Raw genomic sequence first — 22,071 nt, forward strand, 5'->3', positions numbered from 1 at the left:
GGGGGGGAGGGTTAGTGGGGGCACTCCCGGCTGAGTTGGCTCCAAGCTAACAAAACTGGCAACAGAATATTAGAATCGAGTTGATCCTCTTTGTGAGTTTTCATTTGCCGAGTTCCTGAGACGGTGGGTACGCTCAGGACTCCCAAAGCGCTGCTAATGACAGACCGGCCGGCCTGACTCATCAGCGGGATACAGAAGAGCAGACCAGTCACTGGGGCATTGACCATGTTGTGCTTAATAGGTCCAGTTGGGACCTATTAATAATAATAATAATCCTTGCATTTGATATAGCTCAGTATAAAACTAAATGAATGAACTAAAACACAAAAACACACATAAGATACATAATTTTGATTTTATTCGGTGGCCATACAATCAGTTATAATCGTGAATCAGATTTGTACAAAGAGAGGTTTTAAATTAAATGTCAGCTGAGATTTCGTGAAAGATTTTTTTTNAGACGTAGTCTTTGTTTTAGCCTTAAGGTGGATTCATTTATACCAATGTGTCAGCTCATTCTTATGCCCGTTACCAAAACAAAGCTGAATTTAGGTGCAGTAATCCCGGTTTTAATAAAACAATAACAAAAAACAGATCAGTGATATTCTGGGGTATGTAGGTACGTCGATTCTGCCCTCTTTTTTAATGCTGAATGGGAGATTAGCACTGCAAACTGATCTGGAAAAATACTTCATTAGAATTGAGGGTTGCACCAGGAAGAACGGTGAGCTCGACTTGAACAGTGTGTAAAACTGCCGTACGTAACAGCAAAATTTACAAACAAATCTATAGGTTTTTAACAGTGATGGGTCATTGCAAAGGTCGAAAAAGACACAATTCCCATCAGCTTTTCACTAGATTTGATTTTGGAAGTGGGGAAGTTTACCTGCACAGGTCAAGTCTTTATTGGCAATGAATGAGATAGCAATTAGTCTGGATGGATGGGTGAGTGGGTGGGGGCGCAGACAATGTCAGTATAGATATACTGTCACACGGCAGATGAAGATTGCCAGTATTGGCATTCACTTTCACGTAATAATTGCAGGAAGAACCCGACTTTATTCCTGTCAAGGAGTTTCAGTGGGATTATGAGCCACAACAGCAAAACTGGAGAGGATTACTAAAGATTGCCTGAATCTGGAGATTACAGCCTTGAATTATTTCCTTATTCCTTGCTGTTGGTTAAAAAAATTATGAGCAAATGGCTATGCCACTACATGGGTTGCACTTATCATTTTTAGCCTGTAAGGAAATTAAGACATGCAATTTTTTATGTAATATCAGTGACCTGTTTAAAAAATATACATCCACAGGTCAAACTATTTCTTCCCATCACCAGTTAAAAAAGGGAAGGAAAGGCACAATTTCTGAGGCTCTCTTCGTCCTGTGATACTCATGATGGGGCCTTTTGTAATCCCAGAGAGCAGAAAAATAAGAACATAAGAAATGCTAGACGACCAAGGTCCATCTAGTTTGCCTTCCAACTTCCTGGCGGTCACATGCACATATGTCCCAAACTACCTATGTCCTATATCCCATAACGCTGTTTCCTAACGGAAAACTAATCTGTGTTTGAAAGAACAAAAAAATGCCAACGTTTCGAACAGCGCGAAACCGAGTCTGGAATATACAGGGAAACATCTCTATACAGTGGTTGCCTTGGTCCATGTCTCACCCCCCCCACGTTATAAGAGGCACGGCAGACTCCTGGTTATCAGATCACAGCTGACATCACTTTTCTGCACGTTGCACAGTTGTGTATTTTGTTCAGAAAACACCACAAGTATTTACTTCGTGAGGAGTGACATTGACAGCGCTTTTGATGAATGCACACAGCACATACGAAGTAATGACTTGACCACCAGGATATTTTTTTGGCCATGATGAGATTTTACTTATGTTTGATTTTGACTTTCAGGTCAGGTCGGAAAAGTAAACCCGCATTCCAGCGAGGGTCGTCAGAACAAGGTTGTCCTTCAGATCTTGGAAAATATACGGTTTGATTGATGTTGCCTTTAAACAAAGCTGGTGATTAAAGTTTTACGTCCATTAAATGATGTGCGGTTCATGTAAAATTATAACGAACTGATTCAGTCTGAAAATGGTCTCAAACTGTGGCCTTAAGCTGTGGGCTACAAATGCCTGACATGAAACATACGATTCTAGGATAGAGAAACACGGGGACTGTTGGGTATCTTAGCTGCGAGACCGTCCATTTTGCTCTCTGCTCTGACCGACTCCTGACTGCTGCTTGTACCGTATTTTCACAACAATAATTTGTCTTGAATCACATGGTGGTGATTGTGGGGGGTGGTGGTGGGGGGGGAGAGAGCATGAAGGGAAGTGGGCGTTAAGATTAGAGACGGTTAACAAACCAGAGAGCGATATTCATGAATACATCGGCCTCAGCGTCAACTTTGGAAATATGGTGGTTGTTTTCAGGATACCACAATAACCTGCAAAATAACAAGGTTCAGCTCATTTTATACAATACAAAACGACATTTACACAGCGCCTTTCACGTCGGGACCTGGAAAGTCAGGGATTTGGACTCGAGCGGGGGGTTAGGATAAGGGAGGGAGGGTAGAGGTAGGTGGGTGGCCGAAGACACGGTCGAAGAGGAGAGTCTTGAGACGGGCTTTGAAGGTGGCGAGGGAGGGGGCGAGGCGAAGGGAATGTGGGATCTATTCGGGTGTGTCTTCTGATGAAGAATTGAGGTACACCGTTGAAACGGAGTGAAGGGCCACTTTATTCCGAGTCTGACTGTATTGTACCCGACTTGGAAACCCGAGGCAGTGACACTGGGGGCCTAACTAACAATATTAAAGGAGAAACGGTATTGTCTTGCTATCCTTGCAATGCCATTTGCCTGAAGATCAAATGTCACTATCTTTATTGCCCACTTACATATGCTTCTGTACTGTGCTTGCACTTAGCAAACATTCCCAAATTTAAGAACAAACTATATAAATATCATCTGACGGGAGAGTTTGGGCATAATTCAACCTCCTTATTCCCCAGTTGTCAATAAATCACTAAATTACTTGCAGTTTTATGACCCAATCAGAACTGCTCACTTGAATTATTACCTGCCACATCATACGTCTAAACTACATTCAAGGTACTTTGTCCCTTATATTTGCCGATGATCTGTAACTTGCAATTCACAAAGGAACTTAATCGTGATATTTATGCAGCATATTTATGGAATAAATGTAACTCACCCCATTCTTACTCTTTCATTCTGGTCAATTATAGACACAAAACAATATCAAATTACATTTGTGTAGCGCTTTTCACGTTGGGAGGACATCCCAAGGTCCTGGACATTTGGACCCGAGCAGGGGAGGGGGTTTGGGATCAGGAGGACAGCGAGGGTGGCCGAAGGAGCGTCTTGAGACATGCCTTGAAGGAGGCAAGTGAGGGGATGAGGCAAAGGGAATGTGAGAAGGAGTTCCAAAGGGTAGGCGGAGAGACTGAAAGCCTGACTGTCGATGGTGGGGCGGGCTGGTCAGGGGACGTGGAGCAGGCCGGAGCCTGCTGAGCAGGGGGAGCGGACAGGTTGATAAAAGATACTGATAATATGGAATTCCTTCCATCTGCTCTATCCCAGACGTACCGTACAACACCGCCCCTGGCCTTCACTGTTCGATAGAGCTCGAGACCCTGGGAGGGAGGAACCCTCTTATCCTTCTCACCCAACAGGATTAAAAGTGGTGTTTTTATCTGTGGGAAAGAGAGATGGGGAAGGAACAAGTCAATTCTCACACTGAACCACCAACAACACACAAGCAAGAAGCCTATACCATCAGACAAGGAATGTCACGGATAAATTCCATCATCCTGTTCCTGCCTGGAACACGTGGAAGGGCACTACAATGTTTGTTGGTTCATAGCAATCATTTTAGATGTGAACATGGAGTCAGAGAGCGACAGGGCCATGTCTATGATACAGCCCCATCTTCAAAGGTCACATCGGTTGCAAATCTGGCCACAAGATCCATCATTTAAATTGTGCTTTTGTTCACTGATTGTCAAAATAACATGCAGTAGTGCAACCGCGTTGCAATGAAATGACCTACGGTTCGTTACTAAACACTGTATGTACTTGAACCAGAGGAAAAATAATACAATTCTTACCTGAGAGGCGTGTGAAATTGGTGATTTTTTCAACATTGCCTCTAAGATAGGAGGGGTAGGAATCTGACCAACTGTATAATTAAAGCCAGCTTCAACTGTACACCTAGGGGAAAAGTATACAAAATAATACATAGCTGCAACGGTTTAATCATATTTCCGATTACAGCAATTAAGTGCACAAAATTGCAGGGGAACTATTGAATTTAGCGTTCACATTGACAAGTGTATAGCTCTTATTGGCTCACACAAGATGTTTCTTTGCCTATTCTCTTAGGTCTATCATAGGCAATAAGCTCCAGTAAGTAATTGCAAATAAAAAATAATACATAAAATTCATAGAAGTGTTGTTTCCTTCAAACACAGATTAGATCGTTTTCTTTTAGGAAATAACATTATGGGACGTAGTTTGGGACATATGTGCATGCGACCGCCAGGAAGGTGGAAGGCAAACTAGATGGACCTTGGTCTTTTTCTCGTCTAGCATTTCTTATGTGCTAAGTTACCATCAAGTCTACACTTTGACCTCACCCTTGGAGAGTAGGCCAATACATTAAGGGGAATATCATATTATTTTGAAAGATATGTGTTGTGAGAGTGGATGGTTAGCTGGAGTAGATTAGAAGATCAAGATTGAATGGCGGGGCAGGCTCAAAGGGCCGAATGGCCTACTCCTGCTCCTACATGTTGTTATGTTATGGTGATGTAGGTCAATGCTCTGTCCTTTCACCTCGGAGGTTGAATTCAGTGGAGACTGATCGGATCCCTCCTTCACTCTCATGGACAAGTTCTTAGTTCGGACTAGGCTTACACTGCAATCTTACTCAGAAAGGACACAGGTGGTGTTAGCAAAATTGAACTGTCACACTGGAGCAAACAAGCCATATTCTTCCTAGATTGGAGCTAATGTCCTCTGTTGGGACAGCTGGAGGGAACCTTACAGTAATATTGTAAAGGTAGGCAAGGTGGCAGAGTCCAAAAAACACTAGATCGGGAACACTTCAGTCTCAATATCAGGATATTAATGTTAACTAATGTTTAAATAGTTCCATATTATTTCTATTAAGGCTAGTTAATTGCTCTCATAATTGGTTTTAATATTAAAAAACTAAACTGCCTCCTCCAAAAGGGATGATGATGATGGCTTAGAGAAATTTCGGCAACAAAACAAAGTCTACAACCCACCAGTCTGGAATATCTGTGGTTGCCAACATGGAGACAATGTTAATGACTGGGTTGAGCGTGGCACAGGCCTTGTAGAAATTAGGATACTGTCCCACCAAGTGGCTGGCAAGAAAACCTCCGTGTGAGCCTCCAGTTACAAAGACCTTCGAAGGATCGGCCAATTTCATTTTCAACACCTGCTCCACTGAATACTGAAACCAAAGGGAAGTTTCTGTGATGAATATTTTCAATAGCAGAAAATAATAATAATAATCCTTGCATTTGATACTTATCACGTCTTCGACACGTCTCAAAGCGCTTCACGGAATATACCGTTAAGTGATTTGACTATATTTTGTGGGCGACCCACAAACAGTCGTGGATTGAGTGATCAAATTATTATTTTTTTTTTTGAAGGGAGTATTGCTCCCGGAAGTGCCCAGTTTGTTACCTGCACATCCTTCACATCTTGGCTTCCTATCCTGCCAAGCAGTGAGTAAATGTTGTCCTGCCCAAACCCACTTGAGCCTCTGTAGTTCACTGCAAGATAAAGGCCGTCAGTCAGATTTACATGACTCGCTACTCTGCACTTCAGATTCTCCTCATCCTTGGTAAAGCAATCTCCCATCAAACACAACACAATTCTCTTGAATTATATCTTATGGATATAATAATCCTTGCATTTGACACAGCGTCTTATCACGTCTTCGAGACGTCTCAAAGCGCTTCACAGGGTACACTGTAAAGTGAATTGACTGTGGGCGAAATAGATTTTGGGTTTTCATTTCCTTCAGATTGCTCAGTAATGTTAGCATGCCCTTTGGAGCACAACCTTAAGAAATGATGCAATGATTTGTGATTATAATTCATGTTTATACTTCGATTGGTTCTAATTGAACCCATCAGTTCTGTTCTACTATAGTTTATTTTTTTTAAAAAAATCAATTTTCTTGGGAAAGCTTAACCGCGGGACACTCCGATTCTAAAAGGACCCTGATGTTACCTGGATAGTGCAAGTACTAACACTTGAAATAGCCACTAGGAGGCACGCAGAGCAATGTGAGTTAACTTGTTTCCTGATTTTGTTTCCCACCCCTATTACCCAGCTCCACGTTTGCTCAGGAGCACCCAAAAATGATCGAGGCTGACATTACGAAGGTAGTTTGCGGTTTACCACTGGTTCAGCTCGTGAATTACTTACCCAGCAACACAGCAAATCCTAGCTTGCAGAGAGCAATGGGATAGAGCATCCATTCTGCTGTGAATACTGAGTGTGGTCCACCTGCACAACAAAACTAAGTGTTAGTCTACCAGCAATATAATAATAATAATAAATAATCCTTACATTTGATATAGCATTTTTCAAATTGGGAGGACATCTCAAAGCGCTTCATGAGATTTATTGAAAAGTAACTTCAATTTTGTAGCCAAATTACCCAGTGCTACCCTTTCCCCCTTTACTTGCCATCACTTGGCCATTCTGCTAATAAAGCACAATAAAGGCAAAGTATTCTGGTCACTTCTCTCACCCCATGCATCCTCTATGAAGAGACATTCAATTCTTAAGAGTGATCTGAGGTTAAGTTTAAGATTCCTCTCTAGTGGAAGCATTGATGACTATATATTATAAAACAATCTCTGTTTCAGATCATTGGCATGAGATTACATTGGTCCTTGTTGACAAAGAAGGACTAAGATTCAGCAAGGGAGAGGAGACAAAGGATCCAATGTAGTAATCCTGCGCAATACAGCTAAATCTTTGTCTCACGAGCCTGAATACAGTGATTATTATTCAGTAGTTTTTTTAGAAAGGAAAGAAATCTATGAAACTGCGAAATACCACAAATACTAAGAGTGAAAATGGCTAATTCTCAGTGTTGCTGCTTTTCAGAGATTTGTGTTGATCGTCAGAGGACGTGCCTATCAATCCTAACTTTATAGCACTGAGATACAGTAACACATGAAGCTTTCCAGCCTACAAGGAAGGGATGCATAACGATCACACGATTCCATCACTTCACAAGACGATGTCTCAATTCCCCGTTCACTCCGCACCATCTCATTTCTGCGGCTCTACACCTCACCATTTTCACTCACCGTGTGGAGAGACAACAAGTGGAGGGAGGGAGCCTTCCTTCCCCTTCTCTGGTGTTAACAGAACAACTTCAAAATCCATGGCAGCTGGATGAAAAGCAAACAAAACAAACTGATTTACGACAAAGATGAAGGTTTAAATCTATCTGCAAGACCAAAGACTTGCAGTCTTAATAAAGGTCAACATTACAGCTCATCAACTAGTTTTGTCCTCTCTCAGATCTCAGCTATTCTATGTCAGCAATGTCTAACCTGGTTAAATCTGACTTTACCATTACAAATTTATGGCCATGTCTGTATTTCTTGCCCTATGATCTTTGAGGCAGTATTAAGCACTGGAGCTGCAATATAAGTCAGCATTTTTCTCCCCTATTTTGCCAAGACGACTGAAATCAAAGGTGAAAACGTGGCCAATTCATGCATCGACTCATGCATATCTATCATTTCACAGTCGCAGCTCTGCTGGGTGCCTGAATTTGCCATCACCCTGTGGTAAATCTGTCAGTTCCCCCACTGGTCTACAATATGCACTGTTGTGACTTGCTGAATTAAAAGCTTGCTGGTGTGAGAAACAGCGTGTTTGACCCTGTCATATCAGGAAGGAGAAAAAAAAGCTGACAAACCCGTTATTGCGTGCTTGAAAAAGGGGAGAGAGTGGGCAAGGCGGAGAGATTGAGGGAGAGTGTTCCATAGTTTTGGGGTGTAATGGCTGAAAGCGTGACCTCCGATGGTGGGGCGGAGGGCGCAAGGGATGAGCAGGAGACCGGTGCCAGTCGAGCGGAGTAGCCTGGTGGTGGATTGGGGAGTGAGGAGGTCGAAGAGGTAGGGAGAGGTAGGTGCCAGAGAGTGAAGGGATTTGAACATGAAGTCAAAGCCCAAAAATAACAACTGGAAATGAATGGAAATTAAGAAATAAATACATCGAAGAAAGGAAACAAATGTTAGATCAACGGATGAAATAGAAAACAGCACGAGTACAAATGCAAAGCGACAAGTTAACGGAAGCCTTGACTTACGGAACTTAGGATGTTCCTGTCCACACGGAGGTGTGAAAGTTAGGATCTGCCACTCTATGTCAGGTAAACGTTCGGCTTCATCTAATGCTACCCAGGTAACCTCTTGCTCGCTTCCTGCAGCTGGAAGGATGCCTACTTTCTACAGGAAAGAAACAACTGTCTGATAGGGCCTCTATTACATTCACTTAACACAATGTACAAATAGGAACAAATTACACTTTCTGCACAATTTCAAAGCGAGTACAGACAGGAAAGTATGACAGAAACAATAGCCCTTGAAGTTCGGCAATTAATAAAGATGAAAAAATGCAATTTTAAAATAGTAACTTGAAAAAATGCACGAAAATAGCTTTACGATTCCAGCTCTTAAGGAAGATGTATAATGTATGAAATCAGATAACAGCCACAGCACTGCCATCTCATTGACCGCAATTGGATTCTACATGAACTTGCAGTAATAAGAGCACAATCATTAACTTCCCGGTGTTCACTGTGAACTGTCATCACGAAATGGATGATCTACAGATTGCAATGTTGTGATTGTTCCTTCAGTGTCACACGCTCATAAGACATGAATTAAGGAAAGGACACAAGATATCTACAGATAATCAATATAAGGACGTTGGGAGCGACTCAGAGGAGAGACGAAGTGAGAAAATGCAGCTGCAATTGCCGAAGATTCATTTCAACTTATGTAAACTAGGTCCATTAAACCAGAGGACCACTTAATCATCAATAGGACAGAGACTGAAGAATCTCAGTATCAGTTTGCCAGTCATTCTATCACATGGCCTTACACATCTTTACTGTGGCTAGCTCTTCTACGCTTCCCCTTCGACAGAGGAAGTTTTGGAGAGAAAACGGAACCCTGGAATCCCTCCACCTCGCCCCTACTTTCCCAATCTTCAGATCACGCCCGAAGACCTTCCTATTCGACCGTGCCTACGGTCATCCCCCACCTCCCCCCGGCTCAGCGTCGTGCTCCATCTCTGTCAAGCGCTCTGGGACGCTACCCTGCCTGAGGGACGCTACATAGATGCAAATCGTTGGGAGTTGGAAAAGAACCAACACAACTGCCCCTCACGTAGCTAGTCCACAACCCATGACAGATACTAATGAGATGGCCTCCTTTAATATTGATCAAGGACGGAACTGGATGGAACTTCTGCTAACGACAATCTTACCAGACATGGGGGGCAGTTAGGTGCTGAACAACTGACTACCATTATGTCGCGTTGAATGTCCAGCAGGGTCCAGCTCCCAATCTCAGAACCTGCAACACAACAAGTGGAATTGAGAGTTACTGAAGCCTTTGTTGGTTCTAGAAAAGTGCTACATAAACCTACAGGTGATATTGATGCGTTAATATAAACCGTAATGCAGTCGTCGTAATTAAGATTCTTTTGAGAAAACGTTGAGTTGTCTTCACAAGTGACTTACTGCTGGTGAGCGATGTGATGGATCCTGTCGCAATATCTATTACAAAGAGATCCTGAGGAGGGAAAGGCATAGGATTCAGTGATCGTTGTGCTTGAAACTAGATACCTGACTGCAGATAGATAGATATATGATTACAGAACTTAGCACTGTTCAGTCGATCATCCCTGTGGTTGAATTAACATCTTGCTCTTGGATGCGCACATGAAGAACCTAGCCCTAAAAATGTTGTTTCTCATCCCCAGGAGCTACTCATATTCCACATTCCCACCCTAATATTTTTGCTGTTTCCAACTTGTTGCGCGCTGTCGATTCAGTTACCTTTCTGCTGTTCTGTTGCGTGTCGATGAGTAGACGCTGGCTGTTCATCGTCCAGCAGTTCTGAGCCAAACTCCCAGAGTAAATGCCAGTAAATCCATCTGAAAACCCATCACAGACCAAGAAGCTCAGTGCCAAGTGATCCAAGTACAGTCTAGAATGTGTCATCTTCTCCATTATCATAATTACTTCACTGTGAATCCTCCAATATTTTTTTTTACAACTGCTGTTTATGTCACATACCTTCAGTCGGTCGATTGACTATGTCCACCACAGTGGAGGTTATTTTCGTGTACCAGTCGTACTGTAAAAGAACACATTTTTCTTAAACAAATGAGGATACAGAGATGAGGGATGCTGCGGTTGTTTACTGACAACATATACTGACAGATACTAGGGTGCGTTTTAATCCCCGGAACATCTCCAACATCCTTTTTTTAAAAGTGGACTTACAGAGAGCACATTATCATTACTCAAACCTTTTGAAATTGAGCACTTCTTCCATGAAGAAAAATTCTGGATTCTGTTGGATAAATTCCAACATTGAGCGAGATTTACTACTTTTTTAAAGTGATTCACCAGGCCCAGATTAGTTTACTTATGGCCAGATTCTTCTACCCACCCTCTCCCCCTCGCTCGTTGTTAGACTCTGCCACTGTGAAGCCCTCCAAGGCGCTACCTCGTGTGAAGGGGCGCTATTTAAATGCAGTTGTTGGGTGTTGTAATGCGACCCTGGCAGAGATAATAAATAATAATAATCCTTGCATTTGATATGGCGCCTTATCACGTTGTTGAAACGTCTCAAAGCGCTTGATCAATGAACTCAGGTCAGGTCAGCTATCAAACCTCTCTGTACGGTTGAGTTACTGACGGAATAAATATCCTGAGCCACCAGCATAACCCGTCCTGGCGTTTTTTTTAACCCAGTCAAACACTCACCATGCGGAGTCTACAGCACTGGTGGTGGGGTCCACCTGCTTCTCTTTCAAGGTAGACAATCCGACACTTGTCAGGACTGAGCCGAGGAGACACGACTGCATTGGCTTGGGAGGTTAGCCCCACTGTGGGAGAGAGGAACACGCAATTACAAAAGAAAACCTAATTGGGATAACGGGTGTGATTGTCTTCTTTTATCTTTTTATGGGCTGTCACATAATGAAAACATTTTTTTTAAGTCAATCCAACAAGTGCAGTTAATCGATGGAATGGTACCAAAATTTAAATATCACTGCATTACTTACTCGAGAGGTCATTGTGCTGAAAATGTTGCTCTGGCTGTTTTCCCTCCCTAAACAAGAAAACAATCGGCCAAAATCTTGCTAATGAAGATAATGCCTGCTCTCTAAAGCTACCACCACACAGCGAGCCTAAATTCATCCAGTGAGTAGCTGAGTAAAAGACTGTGACGGTTCAGTCCTCAATCTGTGGTGAACTAGCTGATCTTTGGTTGAGGAATCCAGAACAAGGGGCCATTTAGGAGTGAAATCAGGAGGCAGTTTTTCACCCAAAGGATACTGGAAATCTGGAACTCTCTTTCTCCCCCAAAAGGCTGTGGATGCTGGATCCATTCACATCTTCAAGACTGAGATGGATAAATATTTGTTAGGCCAGGGTATTAAGGGGGATAGGAGGCAAGGGCGAGTAATTGGACTTGAGGTGCAGACCAGCCATGATCTTATAGGAATGACGGAACAGGCTCGAGGGGCTGAATGGCCTCCTCCTGTTTCTATGATGAGTATGGGGGCAGTACAACTGGCCCTGTGCCCTGGGTTAAAGACAAGATCAGGCAATTTCCCCACATGCGATCACTATCCAGTGACCCCCGCTGGAAGGTGCAAATGTGTGGGCTGCAATAGTTGTGACCTCAGCTATTTTCCGCTCCCCAATACATTGTACTATACAAGTCGATTGTATGACGTACATTCTACTGTGAGTGCATGGGACTGTAAGGACTTCAGGCAACCATTGACTCTGCTCTCTGCTTCTACTGCTGTGAAAACAAATTGCACCTCAAAACAGACAATATTAACAGCAAAATAGAAGGAGCTAAACCATAGAGGAGAACTTACCACAGTTACCACTTGTCAGATCCACATAGTACAGACCAGACCTACATAAATCAATGATATTATTAATTAAAAATTAAACGCACAGGTTCCCTACATATTCTGAGGAAAGGGTGTTATACAGACGATTTTTGTGGGGTACTTGCTATTATAGAGGGAGTTTTAAGTGTGTAAAGACAGGAAAAGGAAATAGAAAAAGTCGAGGGAACAATATTTCATTAGTACAACATCAGTTGATTTATTTTTGTCCTTTACATAATCAACTCTTTTTTTTAAAAATCACTGTATACTTAATTCACGAGGTATGACACGAGGCTCTTTCCAGTCAACTTTAAGAATAAAATAACACAAACTCAATAAGGATCATCAGTCTCCAGAGGATAAATAAACAGAAAAATAAATCATGGAAGATTTCAAATAAATGAATAAATAAAGAGATAAGGGAATGGAACCAGAAGTGCCCAGGGCCAAACAGAGTCATGTTTAAAATAAGTTGTCATAACACCAAATGCAGATTTGGTCAGTAGAAATTAGCAGAGGTTTCATTTCCAGATCTTATAATAATAATAATAATCCTTGCATTTGATATAGCGCCTTATCACATCTTCGAGGCATCTCAAAGTGCTTCACAGAATATACTGTCAAGTGAATTGACTGTATATTTTGTGGGTGAAACGTTAGATAATATAAAAAAATCTATTAAAAAAGATAAGCTTTTGGAGCAACACAGCTGCAGACATTATAATGCACTTATTATTATTGCACCTTATTCTAGTTATATTAATGAAGAGAAATGTCTCTCATCTTGGCTATTGGCCATATCACCATTTAGTTATCATCAAGTTGGCTAAAGCGATGTAATATGAGATAGATAAATCATGTAACTTACAAGATAATATGTTATTTTGATATGCTGATGCAGTGGTGCATCTTCAGAAATATTTTTTTGCAGAGATTCATCAAATAACTCAACACAGCTGCAATTTCTTTCAGAATGAGATCCTAACAGTTTTAGGATTCCTGTAGCTCAGAAGTTAGAGCACATGCCTCGCAATCCAGAGGACCTGAGTTCGTTTCCTAGGCAGGGTGAAATGTTGGGCAAGTTTTCTTTACTCCACACGTCTCTATTCACTTACCAGTAAATAGGAACCCGGTTGTTAGTCGATTGGCGGATCGTTTTTCCGGGGTTAATAATCTTTTCAAATTTTTTTTAAATAATAATAATTTGGTTACTCAATCCACGACTGTTTGTGGGGACGCTGCTGTGCGCAATTGACTGCTGCGATTGGCCCTCAAAATATAGTCAATTCACTTTACGGGATGTTGTGTGAAGTGCTTTGAATGTTCAAAAACATGATAAGGCGCCATATCAAATGCAAGGATTATTATCATTATATTATGGACAATTTGTGCTTAAAGGTTTCCTCTTACTTTCTGTTGGTGCAGAAAACAAGGCCCAGACGCTGTGTCTCATGTCCCCAGCCGACAAACACAATACCAGTGTCATTAGGGGCCCAAAATGCCTGAAACATAAAAATAACAACAACAAATCACGTTTGTATAGCAGGTTTCACGTCAGGAAGACATCCCCGTGAGGTAAGATAGAGGCAGTAAGCTATAAGGTCTCCATTTCACAACAGTATAAGCACTCAGAAAGAAAGAATGAAAGGAGGCAATAGTAATAATAATGTCATAATTGCTTCAGAAATAAATAATAATTATAATTTGGCCACTCAATCCACAACTGCTTGTGGGACACTGCTGTGCGCAATTGGCTGCCACATTTCGCCCATGATATATGCAGTCACTAGACTTTACGGTGTATTCTGTGAAGCGCTTTGAGACATCTCGAAGACGTGATGAGGCATTATATCAAATGCAAGATTTTTTTTATTATTATTATAGTTCTTGCAGCAGAAGTGTCCGAATTACTGGAGCAGCAGATTCATTGCGTAAAGTTAATCTGATGTGTTTGGCGGAAAAGTTGTTGTTTACATTCGAAAAAGAAACTCTATTAGAGTCAGGTTCAGAAAGATGGCTTCTGGTTTATTATGGTGGGGGGGGGGGGGAAGCATATATTAAACAACGCACAAACCTGCCCAGGTGATGTGTGTTCAGGTATCCCCTCCAATACAGAGATATTGTTACTCTCAATGTCCAGGACACACAGGACAGGGATGCTCTTGTTCACCAAGGCTTCTCCCCAATCCTCCCAATACACAAACTGATCGCCCTGTAAGATAAAAAAGCAAGTTAAAGGTTCAACTGAAACTGCCATGGACTTACCCAACCGGACTGATGTTTCATATCTCAACTTAAGCTTAGTGACTCGTAACTTCTAGAGCACTGAGTTTGTACGTCGTACAGCATGCAAACTAACTATCACTCACAAAATACACAGTCAATTCACTTACAGTGTATTCTGCAAAGTGCTTTGAGACGCCTCGAAGATGTGATAAGGCGCTGTATCAAATGCAAGGATTACTTTTATTAATAATAATGCCTATCTCTATATATCCTCCAATGCCATTCACAAAAGATACCACTCCATTGTTTTTTCAAAGGAATCACTGGATCAGGGTGTAAGTCTTTTCCACAGATGTACTACTCCCTAGGAGATAGCATTGCTCTTAATCTAGACTCTCATTTTAGGCTTTTAATGTTAAAATTATGCCCTCTAGTCTGTTCTCACGAGCAAAATCAAAGCAGTCAGATCCATCAAAGGATCTCATACTGATTAGCTGCTTTATAAAATGATAGAAGCAACATCTGACTGGGAATGTAATAGAAGATTATAAAGATAAATGGATACAAAAATATTCTACCAAAGGACGGGTTTCCAGTCTTAATTGCAATCTTGGGAACATTATCTTTGAACAGATCCATCAAGCCTGTATATCTATCATAAATAATGGATTCAGGCAGCAGTAGATCAGTCCACGCAATTACTACAAAATCCCTTTGATATGTCCATCTCTCAAATTAAGGACCTTAAATATTTTTAGTTGACAGGAACTTGTCTAGTTACATTCAGCTAAGTTTTGTGAATCTTCACTGAATGATCTTTCATGGGTCAGTAATGCAATTCAGAGATTTACTGCTGATTATTCATCTCCTTCACGATGATGCTACATAATAATCCTTGCGTAAGTACAAATGATATTCTTATGGCTTCCAAAAAGACTCTGTACCTTCAGTTGAAGGATGAGGGAGGTTTCATGATTTCCTTTCCTATCAAAGGAAGTTTTTTCTAAAACAAAACTCTCACTAAAACTAAATGAAAGAAACGATTAATTGGGTATCCGAAACCCAAACTGCTCTGACTGACGCTGTAAATGCCACCACTGTTGCACACCATAAAGCTGTCATCCTCTCCAAGGACTTCATGATTGATTCCTCACCCTCTATCAGTATTGAATCTCAATAAACAGCAGCAATTTGCACTAACTTGATCTTCTCCCTCCTATCCCATCTCCTGTTCTGAACTCTAATCTCTACTGGGTCGTGCAAAAACCAGTCGATATTACATGAGAATAGCCTAAAGCGCTCCAGGATGCTGCCCTGCATGAGGGAAGCTACATAAATGCAAGTTGTTTGTTGTACTGTACCTTCAACGGTTTCTCCCTTCTCTCCGCAGTCTGTTTGACGCAGTCTTCGTCCTCGTCGTTCACACGCAACTCGGATTTGCTCTGGAAGAACGATTCCGTTTTCGGTCTTTTCTTTTCAGCGATGTAGAGAATGTGAGACTCGGAGTGAGACCACACAAGGCAGCCGAACTGACCTAGGTGAGTTGATGGGTGAGGATGGTGGGGAGGGGGGAGGCAAAACAGGGGTCATATTAAAAGAATATTACAACACTGTATGGGGACTATAAACAACAACGGCAATGACAACTTGCATTCATATAGCGTCCTTCGCGCGAGGTAGCATCCTGGAGTGCTTGAGAGTGGCGGAGTCTGAAGAAGACTCCGAGCACATCTGAAAATTTCTCTAATTAGCCAATCTGTCAACATAACAGAGCAGATTGGTGCAGCATTGATATTCCACCACTGGATGTCACCATCATATTTAATGTTAAGCTAAATTTACAAACCACAGTGCAAACATTTTGAGGCAGATATGTTTTTCGTGCTCAATCCTCTCGAACAAGAGTAACATGCTCTTTTCTTCTCCCTGTTCCATGTTATCAGCGCTATTTTTAGCCTTGGCTATATAAGAGTCTGATGGTTTCCTGCTTTTGCTGCAAAGGAGGATAAAATGGTAAACTTCCCAACTTTGCCTCAATTAATATCCAAACTATCTCGGCTGTTTCTCCTGTTGACTCAGAAGCTAAGCACCGATGTTTTGGAACTGAACGTGTTCATGTCATACCATCTTCATACACCTTGCCATGTTTGTCAAGGCTAGTCAGGTCTATGCTCTTCTCCTTTGAGTTTCTGTTCCAGATCTGTATAAGTAAGAACAGCCACATGTTTTTTCACAGGTAGCAAACAAACAATGATACTTTATAGTCTCAATAAGAATAATTAGTGGCGGGGCTGCTTAACACCGGATTTTAGAGTTCCATGAATGTCCATGGGTATTCATTTTAAATATTAAATACCTGACCATTCAATCCACTGTTTAATAACATGAAACCAAATGTCCCTTAGATATACTTGGGCTGCCCGAAGATCACTTTACACCCACTGTGTTTATACTGCTGTAAGATGGGGATGGAGACACTGTCAAAACTACCATAAGCACGATCAAAAAGGAAGGTCTTTAGGTGGGATTTGAACGTGGGGAGGGAGGAGTAAGGCGGAGGGATTGAGGGAGAGAGTTCCAGAGTTGAGCTTTATAACAAACCAATATTCTGCTGCAATTAGGTAGGTAATAGTAATAATAATAATAATAATAGGTACCTCCAGAAACTGCTTTTCCTCTCCCTTCTTGTTGGTATGCTCCCGTAGAACAGCCCTTAAAGAACCAGATGGCGACTCTCTGCTCAACAACCTACGGGTCAAAAGTAAGAACAAAATAATATCCTTTTTAATGTAAACAGAGCACTGCAAACACACTAATTATCCTGTTACAGGATCCATGTGATATATTTCACTGGAAGCATCTCTACTACATTGTGAGGTTAAAAAAACTCCTTGCATTTGTGGGTACAATGGGATGTATGATATTGTAGGTCCTGTATCGATGCAAGATATATATTTATACCTCATTGAATACTTTGAGGAATCCAGTGGCACAAGAGCCTGCCTAAAATTATTTTATTTTATAAGCAATCAAATTATTTACCAGTAAGTGTCAATACTACAGCTTTTCTTTCTATCAGCATTATAATAATCCTTGCATTTGATATAGGGCTTTGTCACGTTGTTGAGATGCCTCAAAGCGCTTCACCGAATACACTGTAAAGAGCTGTGACAGTGTACAGCAGTGTTCCGGTTGAATGCTGTGATCGTCTAGTTGGGGATGTTGGCACCCGGGAATGGAACACTCTCCGAGATCGTGTGGTGCAGAGTCAAATGTATGACAATACTAATAATAATCCTTGCATTTGATATAGCAACTTTGATATCGCGTCTTCGAGACGTCTCAAAGCACTTCAGTGTGTTGAAGTTATTGCATGTAACTATTGCTTCACTTACTCGCTCTGTAGCTCAGTGCAGTTTCCTGAAGGGCCGGTGTACACAATGGAATTTTCATCGTAGAATATGATGTACTGCCGACAGAAATTCACCCGCTCGACTCGCTCCAGGTCCCTCTGCGTCCATTCTAGAGCAGAACGACAAATGAACAGAAAGGTCTTTTTTTCCTTGAACTCTCACACACTGAAGAGATTACTCTGATCAGGCTTTTTGTACATTTACATGATCCGTTCCTCTCTATTACTGTCTACAGCAAGGATTTATCTTAAGGGGCAGGTTTTCTGGTGAGCTCTGCAATACTTCGTAACCGTGACAGTAGTCAGCAGAAAAAAAACGCAATTTCGCGGTACCTGTGAAATGAAATCCTCTAAAAAGAATCTACACAGATGTCCGCCACTGATTAAGAACTTAAACGTAGCAACTACATGCAATAGAAGTACGACATCCATCCAATTAAAATCACGTTAACCTTTCCGATACACAAAAAGTTTAAGTTTGTATGAAAAGGACCTCAATCAAGTCTAACCCCGAAGCAGTCGTCGCTGCACAGAATTTAAATTTTCCGATGTGCTCTTACACAGTAACGTTCCTTCCTCCTGACTGTACATACCTGTGTGGATATTGCAGTATTTCCCACCATACTGGGAAATGACCTCGGGTCCAATGCACGCTTTGGCCAGGAATGGGAACCTGCTCAATTCTCTGTAGATCCCAGCAATATCCTCGGAATCAGTCAGCACCTCCAAGGAAGAGAATAGAATTTCCTTTATTCATTGGATAAAGTAGTTTGTCCTCAAGCCATCCATCCATCATAGAAATCCATTCAGACGACATAACCTTCTCAAGCTTCCCTTTACAGGTGACTGCCTATCCCTCAATTTCATCGTTGCTGCATAAAAGCATACATTATCAATGTCACAGTGTTAAGTTTTTAATAAGGAAAAAATAATTATAATTTGGTCACTCAATCCATGAGTTGTGGGACACTGCTGTTCAGAAAATATACAGTTAATCCACTTTACAGTATATTCTATGAAGCGCTTTGAGACGTCTCAGCGACTTGATAAGGCGCTATATCGAATGCAAGGATTATTATGAATATTAAATGTTTTGAGCTCACAGCAATTTGTTTCCCTGATACTCAAAAGGCTCAAGCGCATACCTAAAAGCCTGACCCCCGCACCCCCCCAAATGGACTAACATGGAAATTGTACCAATGTGTGAGGTTGCAATTTCTCTGAGTGAGATGACTAAATAATTTCTCAATTTGGTGCTATTGATTCCTTAATTCCTCTCCACCTTTCAATTTTCATCCCATCTCTCCTCATGGCTCTGGTTCTTGCTCTACAGCCACTTTATATAAGTGACAGTTTTTCCAGTAAAAGGCGAGATGGCGAAGTGCTGGCAGACTGTTTGACTGGGCAGAGGCAGTTTCGAGTGCAGTACCATCTTTCCAACTAAAGCAGCGTGTTTGCAGTGATTAAATTCAAGTTAAAAATGTCTTCACACCAGTGGATTGCCTTATCAGCCAATTTCGGAGGGTGAAGCTGTTCAAAGTGGAGTCTACCTCATTGACAATATGACCCATTTTAGCTTTTCATGCAAACAAATATAATAATAATAATCCTCGCATTTGATACAGCGCCTTATCACGTCTCCGAGATGTCTCAAAGCGCTTCACAGAATATACCGTAAAGCGAAATGACTGTATATTTTGTGGGCGAAACGCGGCAGCCGATTGAGCTCAGCAGCGTCCCACGGTCGTGAATTGAAGTGACCAAATTATTATTGTTTCTTTCTTGAGGGATTATCAGGTGGGTGGAGTGAGGAAACTTGCCCGAGGTATCCGCCCGGCCGGGAATCAAACTCTGCTTGGAATTGCCTCCAATGGAACTCTAATATGTTCCATTAGAGGCAAATTTATAACACAGTAATCCTGGCATTTGATACAGCGCCTGATTACGTCTTCGAGATGTCTCAAAGCGCTTCACAGAATACACTGTAAAGTGAATTGACTGTGTGTTTTTCGGGGGGGAGCGAAACGCGACGGCCGATTGCGCACAGCAGCGTCCCCACAAACAAACAGTCGTGGATTGAAGTGATTTATGTTTTATTTCAGGAGTGAATCACTTGAGGAACATCGTTTCTGTATCACAGGAATTAATTAAAGATACAGATTTAATAAGAATGAGATTGTTTGAGTGAGTGAGTGAGTGAGCGACCGAGAGTGTGTGAGCGAATGAGAGTAAATGAGTGAGTTGGTGTGTGTGTGTGAGTGTGTGAGTGAATGAGAGCGAGTGAGAGAGAGTGAGAGAATGAGAGTGAAAGCGTGAAAGAGAGAGCGTGAGTGAAGAGTGAGAGAGAGAGAATGGGAGTGAGTGTGATAATGAGTGAGTGAGTGAGAGTGAAAGAGAGAGTGTGAGAATGAGTGTGAGAGTGAGAGAGAGAATGAGTGAGAGGGTGAGAGAAAATGAGAGTGCAAGAGTGTGAAAATGAGTGTGAGAATGAGAGTGAGTGAGAGTGAAACAAAGAGAGAGAATGAGAGTGTGAGTGTGAGAATGAGTGAGGGAGAGAGAGTGAGAGTGAAAGAGAGTGAGAGTGAGTGAGGGAGAGAGTGAAAGAGAGCGAGTGAGGGAGAGAGTGAAAGAGAGTGAGTGAGGGAGAGAGAGGGAAAAAGAGAGTGAGAGTGAGTGAGGGAGAGAGAGAGTGAAAGAGAGTGAGAGTGAGTGAGGGAGAGAGAGTGAGAGAGAGTGAGAGAGAGAATGAGAGTGAGTGAGTGAGGGAGAGAGAGAGAGAAAGAGAGTGAGAGTGAGTGAGGGAGGGAGAGAGAAAAAGAGAGTGAGAGAGGGAGAGTGAGAGTGAGTGAGTGAGGGAGAGTGAGAGAGGGAGAGAGAGAGTGAGTGAGAGTGAGGGAGGGAGAGAGAGAAAGAGAGTGAGAGAGTGAGAGTGAGTGAGTGAGGGAGAGTGAGAGAGGGAGAGAGAGAGTGAGAGTGAGTGAGGGAGGGAGAGAGAGAAAGAGAGTGAGAGAGGGAGAGTGAGAGTGAGTGAGTGAGGGAGAGTGAGAGAGGGAGAGAGAGAGTGAGTGAGAGTGAGTGAGGGAGAGAGTGAGAGAGAGTGAGTGAGAGAGAGAATGAGAGTGAGTGAGTGAGTGAGGGAGAGAGAGAGAGAGTGAGAGTGAGTGAGTGAGGGAGAGAGAGTGAGAGTGAGTGAGGGAGAGTGAGTGAGTGAGGGAGAGAGAGAGAGAAAGAGAGTGAGAGTGAGTGAGGGACAGAGAGAGCGAGAAAGAAAGTGCCAGAAGAAGCCTGAGGCCCGGGGCCCTGTGTGTGTGTGTGGGGGGGGGAGGAGGAGCTTCTCCCCCAGAGAGAGAGAGGGGGGTAGAGAGTGAGTGAGTGAGTGAGTGAGAGGGGGGGGAGGGAGAGAGAGAGTGAGGGGGAGAGTGAGGGGGGGAGGGGGAGAGGCGCCATTTTCCCCTCAGTCCCTTACCTCGGAGCCCGGCGCCGCCATGGTTACCGTCACCCCGCGCCGACTGTACCACTCACTCGTCACTCACTCACACCCCTCACTCCCCGGGAGGGGGGGAACTCACACACCTCCCCACCACCACCACCACCACAAACCCTCTATGGCCCGCCACACACACACACACACACACACCCGCGCTGTTCCGCGGTCTTTGTTGACTTTTAGTTTGTTTTTTTCTATAATTTCTGCGCTGTTCGCGATGGGGTTGTTCCTGACCTCACCCCTCACCTCAGGCGGCGCTAATGGTTGCGCCCGAGGAGTTGGCCCCGCCCCCTGCCTCTGCCACGTCACCCGCTCCCCTCGCCCCGCCCCCGCCTCTCGCCCCGCCCCCCTCTCGCCCCGCCCCCCTCTCGCCCCGCCCCCCTCGTCTCGCCCCGCCCCCCACACACATTCACTGGGGTGAAGGTTCAGGGTATAATATTAATGATAATAATAATAATAGTCATGACATTAATACTCATATTAACCATATTATTCATAATAATAACATTCATAATAATATTATCAATAACGGTAATAATATTAATGATAATAATAACATCACTGATGATATCAGTGGTAATAATAGTAATATTAATAATATTACTGATAATAATATTAATCATTGTAGTAATCCCAATCTGCACTTGAGGCGGCGCCTTATCACATCGTCGCGACACGTCGAAGCGCTTCGCA

At 42.5% G+C, this 22,071-nt stretch overlaps 1 protein-coding gene across 1 annotated transcript; it reads right to left on the reverse strand.

Moving 5' to 3' along the window:
• Positions 1 to 336: 336 nt before the first annotated feature.
• On the reverse strand, positions 337 to 21,458 carry apeh (acylaminoacyl-peptide hydrolase). Its single transcript, XM_042339551.1, has 22 exons — positions 21,358 to 21,458; positions 18,485 to 18,614; positions 17,875 to 18,001; positions 17,137 to 17,227; positions 16,604 to 16,679; positions 15,841 to 16,013; positions 14,328 to 14,465; positions 13,664 to 13,755; positions 12,236 to 12,276; positions 11,106 to 11,227; positions 10,410 to 10,470; positions 10,170 to 10,267; positions 9,852 to 9,903; positions 9,596 to 9,684; positions 8,412 to 8,550; positions 7,399 to 7,482; positions 6,503 to 6,583; positions 5,753 to 5,841; positions 5,323 to 5,513; positions 4,141 to 4,243; positions 3,620 to 3,726; positions 337 to 2,456 (listed from the first exon to the last, which is right to left on the reverse strand). Exons 1-22 carry the CDS (start codon positions 21,376 to 21,378, stop codon positions 2,357 to 2,359), a joined length of 2,205 nt encoding a protein of 734 aa, XP_042195485.1. The 5' UTR covers positions 21,379 to 21,458; the 3' UTR covers positions 337 to 2,356.
• Positions 21,459 to 22,071: the final 613 nt, after the last annotated feature.

Source organism: Callorhinchus milii, unplaced genomic scaffold (assembly GCF_018977255.1).
Source record: "Callorhinchus milii isolate IMCB2004 unplaced genomic scaffold, IMCB_Cmil_1.0 Scaffold12, whole genome shotgun sequence".
Taxonomy (NCBI): Eukaryota; Metazoa; Chordata; class Chondrichthyes; order Chimaeriformes; family Callorhinchidae; genus Callorhinchus; species Callorhinchus milii.